The sequence below is a fragment of the Acomys minous genome (assembly GCF_964271855.1).
Source record: "Acomys minous genome assembly, chromosome: 7".
Lineage (NCBI taxonomy): Eukaryota > Metazoa > Chordata > Mammalia > Rodentia > Muridae > Acomys > Acomys minous.
In genome coordinates, this window is record NC_140488.1 from 28,046,277 (window position 1) to 28,052,031 (window position 5,755).

The 5,755-nt window shown below is 39.7% G+C and overlaps 1 protein-coding gene across 1 annotated transcript; it reads left to right on the forward strand.

Annotated features, from left to right (window-relative positions):
• The first annotated feature begins 4,324 nt into the window (after window positions 1-4,324).
• LOC311601522 (U3 small nucleolar RNA-associated protein 14 homolog A-like) lies at window positions 4,325-5,068 on the forward strand. The gene is made up of 2 exons (XM_084789016.1): window positions 4,325-4,665; window positions 4,784-5,068. The coding sequence occupies exons 1-2, from the start codon at window positions 4,502-4,504 to the stop codon at window positions 4,974-4,976; spliced, it is 357 nt and encodes a 118-aa protein (XP_084645142.1). The 5' UTR covers window positions 4,325-4,501; the 3' UTR covers window positions 4,977-5,068.
• Window positions 5,069-5,755: the final 687 nt, after the last annotated feature.

The following is a 5,755-nucleotide window of genomic DNA, read 5'->3' on the forward strand; positions in this document are numbered from 1 at the left end:
GATACAAGTGAGGGGATAACAGTCGGGATGTAATCTGAATAAGTTATTTAAAAAATAAATTTAAAAATCTGCCAAGAAAAGACTTGAGCATATACAGGGGTACCCTATGAGCATATACAGGGGGAGGAAGTCCCCCTCAGTCACAGTCATAGGGGAAGGGAGTAAGGGAAAAATGGGAGGGAGGGAGGAATGGGAGGATACAAGGGAGGGGATAACCATTGAGATGTAATATGAATAAATTAATAAAATTTTAAAAAATTGAAAAAATCTACGAGGGAACTTCTATAGATGATACAAACCTTCTGTGAAGTGGCTGGATACAATACTAACTCAAAAAATGTTGTAGTCCTATACATACATGACAAATGGAGTGATAAAAAAAATCAGGGAGGGAAACCCTTCACAATAGTAACAAATAATATAAAATATCTTAGGATAACTCTAACCAAAGAAGTGAAAGACCTGTATGATAAAAACCTAAAGTCTTTGAAGAAGAAAATTGAAGAAGATATCAGAATATGGAAAAACTCCCATGTTCATGGTTTGATATGAGTAACATAGTAAAAATGGTCACATTACCAAAAGTAACATACAGATTCAATTAAATCCTCATAAAAATTCCAGCACAATTTTTTACAGACCTTACAAGACTATTTCTCAATATTATGTTGAAAAACAATCTCTCATGATAGCTGAAACAATCCTATATAATAAAAGAACTTCTAACACTATCACCATCCCTGATGTCAAACTGTATTAATAAAATTGCATGGTATTGGCATAAAAATGGACAGGTAGATCAATGAAATTGAACTGAAGACTGAAAAGTAAATCCACATATGCGTGGACAACTGATTTTTAATAAAGAAGCCAGAAATATACACTGGAAAACATAAAACATTTTCAACAAATGGTGCTAGTATAACTAGATGTTAGCATGTAGAAGAATGCAAGTAGATCTATAGCTATCATACTGTACAAAATTCAAGTCAAAGTGAATGAAGACCTCAACATAAAACCTGATATACTGAACCTAATAGAAGAAAAACTGGGGAATAGCCTTGAACTCACTGGCACAGGAAACAACTCCTGAGCAAAAGTATAACAATAAACAGGCATGAAGATCAACAATTAATAAATGGGATCTCATCAAACTGAAAAGCTTCCATAAGGCAAAGTATACTTCAAAATTACAAAAATGCAGCCTACAAAATGGAAAATGATTTTCACCAACTCGACATCTGACAAAGAGCTGATATCCAAAATATGTAAAGAACTCAAGAAACTAGATATCAACAAGCAAAATACCTGAACTAAAATGGGGGAGGGATCTAAAGATAATTCTTGACAGAGGAATATCTAACAATTGAGAAAGACTTAAAGAGATGTTCAACATGCTTAGTCATCAGAGAAGTGCAAATCAAAACAAGTTTGAGATTCGATCTTACACCTGTCAGATTTCATGCTTTTGAAGATGTGGAGCAAAAGGAACACTCCTTGATTGCTGGTGGGAGGGTAAACTTGGACAGACATATTGGAAATCAATATGGTAGTTTTCCAGAAAATTGGAAATAGATATACCTCAAGACCCAGCTATACCACTCTTCTGGTATATACCCAAAGGCTGCCCCATCATACCACAAGGACACTAGCTCAAAGTATTCATAATGGCATTATTCATAATAGCCAGAAACTGAAAATGAACTCAACTAAAAATGGCCCTTAACCAAATGGTGCATTTGTAGTCAGCCACTATAAACACTGACATAATGAAATCTGCAGGCAAATGGATGGAACTAAGAAAAAAGAACCTCCAGAGTGAGGTAACGCAGACCTAGAAAGGCTAACATGGTATATACTCACTCATAAGTGAATAATTACTCTAAAGTAAAAAAACAAAACAAAAACAAAAGCAAAACAAAAAACCATCAACCTACAGTCACAGAGAGGCTAAGAAACATGAGTGCTTAAGGTGGGATTTAAGTATCTCCTTGGGAAAGGAAAATAGAATAAATAGATTTCATGGGTGGACTGGGGGTGGGTAGCATTAGGAACAGGAATGGTCAGGTTGGCAGAGAGAGGTAATGAGAAAGTACTCAGAAAACTTCCAGAATTAGGAGCATTTCGGGGACAGGTGGAAACCGAGTGCAGTGGAAACTCCATGGAATCTAAAAGAGTCACATTAGCAAAGACTCCTAGTAATGGGGAACACAAGGCCTGAACGAGCCATCTAATCGGTTAAGGACTCAAGCAGAGGGATTAGACACCAACCCAGCCACAAATCCTTCAACCTACACTTTGTCCTGCTTGTAAGAGTGTGCTGGGACAGGACCCTCAAAGTGACCAGAGAAATGTTATCCAGTAACTGATGGGAGCAAATACAGAGTTCCATAGCCATTTAGTAGATCTCAGGGAGTCTTGTGTGTGTTGTGGGTAGAAGAGAGGAACCAGGAGGGTCAGGAACAGCATAAGAACATCACCTACAGACTCAACTACCTGGGACTCACGGAGACTCACAGAAATCAAAGAGGGTATAGTGATCTGACCTAGGTCCTCTGCATATATGTTATGATTGTGTAGTTTGCTGTTCTTGTGGGAACCCCAACAGTGGGAATGGGGTCTGTCCATGACTCTTTTGCCTACTTGTGGGACCTTTTTCCTCCTACTGAATGGCATTGTCTAGCCTTAATGTGATGGTATGTGCCTGTGTCTGGCCTCTTTTTTTTTTTTTTTTTTTTTAAGCTTACGGTGCTATATTTGTTTGATGTCTCTGGTAGACCTGCTCTTTTCTGAGTGAGAGGGGAGGGGAAGAGACTGGGACAGGGAGGGGACTCTGCAGCCAGGATATAAGATATGAGAGAAGAATACATAAAAAATTATAAAAATAAAAGAATAATTTCAAATATTTTGATCTAAGAAAGTTTTGTAGAGAAAATAAAAATGAGTAAAGATTGAATATAAAATTGAAAGGTTTTATGTTTAGAATTTGGAGCGTAATGTTGCCCCTCAAGTTGAATAAAATTGCATGAAGATTTGGAATATACACTTAAGCAAAGGTAATTTTTATATTGTGGTTTAAGGATTTATGGTGAGTACTTGTACTGAATATTACATCTTATAATAGTAACATCATAAAAAAGATATTGTTTCAATAAATTTAGACTACATCTCTTTGACAATGAACAAAAGTTATAAAAAGTGAATTTTGGAGAAAATATTCATAGTTTACCTCTCACTGTAGTAAAGTGTCTATTACCCAGATGTGCTAAAACAAATCTTTCCGAGTTTATGTTAAAAAGTTTAAATAAAATCCATCCACCATGGAAATAATTCAAAATGTTTGCTTCTGGATTTAGTTTTGTTTGTTTTTCAAGTCTGAGCAAAACATTCCTCATGCTATTACAGTGTGCTAAAGAGAATCTATCTTACATCTTTAGTGTGTTTGCTTTTGAAACGGTGTCCCCACAGTCATGCTAGTCTCAAGTTTGCAATCCTTCTGTTTCACCTTATAGAAGAGGAATATGGGCCACTATTGCAACAGAGGCTAGAGAGACTAAAACTACAGAAGAAGTAGAAAAGCTATGTAAAGAGGAATGTCTTCCAAATAAATAGCTCCTGAGACATGCAGTAGAAGGGGAAAAGATGAGGGGGAACCCATAAAATCAGCCCTAGGGAAAGAACTAAAAGAGACAAATGACTAGTCTACAAAACCTCATGATTACATGAACCTCTTCTACAATGTCACTGGTGGTTCCTAAAGCAGAGCCAGCGTCTCGCGCTTGTGGGTGGTAGTCGAAAGTTAGAAGAAAACAGGTCCTTTGGCAGTCAGCGCAGACTGCTTTGACTGGGACTATTTTTCAGGAGTTAAGAGGTCCAGATTACCAAGGTGCCAAACTAGCCTCAAGTGTCAGTTTAACAGATGCGGATATGTGGACACAGATGTACCACACAAGCCGCATAAATTCTGAGATAGTAAAGCTTCCTGGATTGTCTATCAATAATACCCCCTCAAAGAAGAAGATAGTCACTGAAAGCTCTGGCTGTATCCCAGGCAAGACAGCTCAAAGGTCAGTTACCGGACTTCCATCCATGCTCCCTCCACTCAACCCCAAATGAGCTAGTTAAAATTAGTAAGGCGAGGCACCCTGTCTTTTCCTGGGACCGAAACTGCTGTAAGTTCACGTTCTGGCCAGGGTACTTGTAGCATATGCTATTGACACAGAGCTTCTTTCTTCCCGTCACAAATCTTCCTGCTCAAAAGGTTCAAATTGTGTCTTGTGATGGGGAGCTAGGGATACTTATCCTAGAGAGAAGCAAATTGGAGCAATTGGCTGATTGGTTCCTTCTGTGAGTCGATTATCCTTTCAGTACACCCCCCCTAGGGGGCGCTAAGACGTCACAACCCAGGATTCAGTCTTGTCATGAAGTACTCGCAAGACAAGTAACAGTTCTTGTTCTTCTTTCTTCCCAGGAAGATGAAGTGGAGAGAGACCAAAAGCAAATGATAAAGGAAGCTTTTGCAGGGGATGATGTCATCAAAGAGTTTTTAAAAGAGAAGAGTGAAGTTATCCAGGCCACGAAGCCAAAGGGCATAGATCTGACTTTACCTGGATGGGGAGAGTGGAGTGGGATGGACCTGAAGCCCAGTGCCAGGAAAAGACGCAGGTAAGAGGGGGAAAGCCTGTCAGAGGAGCTCAAGTTTCTCCAGCTCACCCTAAAGTGTAGCCCCTGAGCTTTTGACTGAATCCTGAATGCTTGTTATATATACTGTTTGACTTTGTAGGTTTCTTATTAAAGCCCCTGAAGGTCCTCCAAGGAAAGATAAGAATTTACCCAATGTGATTATCAGTGAGAAGCGCAACATCCATGCTGCGGCTCACCAGGTGAGGTTTAGAGAGCTCGCTACTGTTGTGATCTCCACGGTTTCTCTCGCTTTAAGGAGCTATTTTAGTACCTATGGTGAAAGGGATGTGTGATGTTTTCCCTTTTCTTTTTTGGGTTTGTTTACTTTTGTGTGCTTGACACAGTGTACCCCCAGGCTCACCCTGAACCCCAAATCCTCTGTGCTGGGCATGGCCCACACCTCTAATCCCTGATCTCAGTACGCCTTAAGGTCTGTGTTCCACCATACCTGGCTGGGATGTGTGCTGATGACCACAGGATCAAATTTGTCCTTTTCCCCGACTGACTGTTGAGTAGCAAGGCTCCGCTACTCTAACTTCTGACTAGGTTTAGTCTGAAAAGGGAATCTTTGCAAGCAGTAACAACGCCCCCAAGTCAGTTTCAACTGCTAACCCGGATCATTATGTTCTAAATGAGTCTTGACAATGTAAAAATTAGCCATTTGCTTGCAGTCAAGGTCATCCTCAGGGACCAGAAGGTTTGAGCCACATGTCAGGAAAAGTGATGAGGAACCAGTATCTGTCCACAAAAATGAAGGGATTTTAAGTTGGATCTTATGGCAATAAGCAAGGGATGAGCTGGGAGTGGTGGCACCCACCTTTAATCCTACCAGAGGCAGGTTGATCTCTGACCTACAGAGTGAGTTCTAGTACAGCCGGAGCTACATAGTAAGGCCCTGTCTCAAAAAAACAAATAATAATAGTAAACAAGGAATGTTTGCACTGTAGAGCATGGTCGTGGTCCCCTAGAATATCACAGGCAATAGGGAACACTGTTGGGTAGAGTCACATAAAGTAGAAAGGTTAGAAAGATAAACAGAAGATGCAGAGAGAAAGTGGGCTTCTCTAGGGGC

What these genes read in the sequence shown, in the direction of transcription:
- LOC311601522 (XM_084789016.1), top strand. Translation starts at nt 4,502, where the DNA reads ATGATAAAGGAAGCTTTTGCAGGGGATGATGTCATCAAAGAGTTTTTA. An exon ending in AGTGCCAGGAAAAGACGCAG is followed by an intron (nt 4,666 to 4,783) that starts GTAAGAGGGGGA and finishes TTGACTTTGTAG; the next exon opens with GTTTCTTATTAAAGCCCCTG.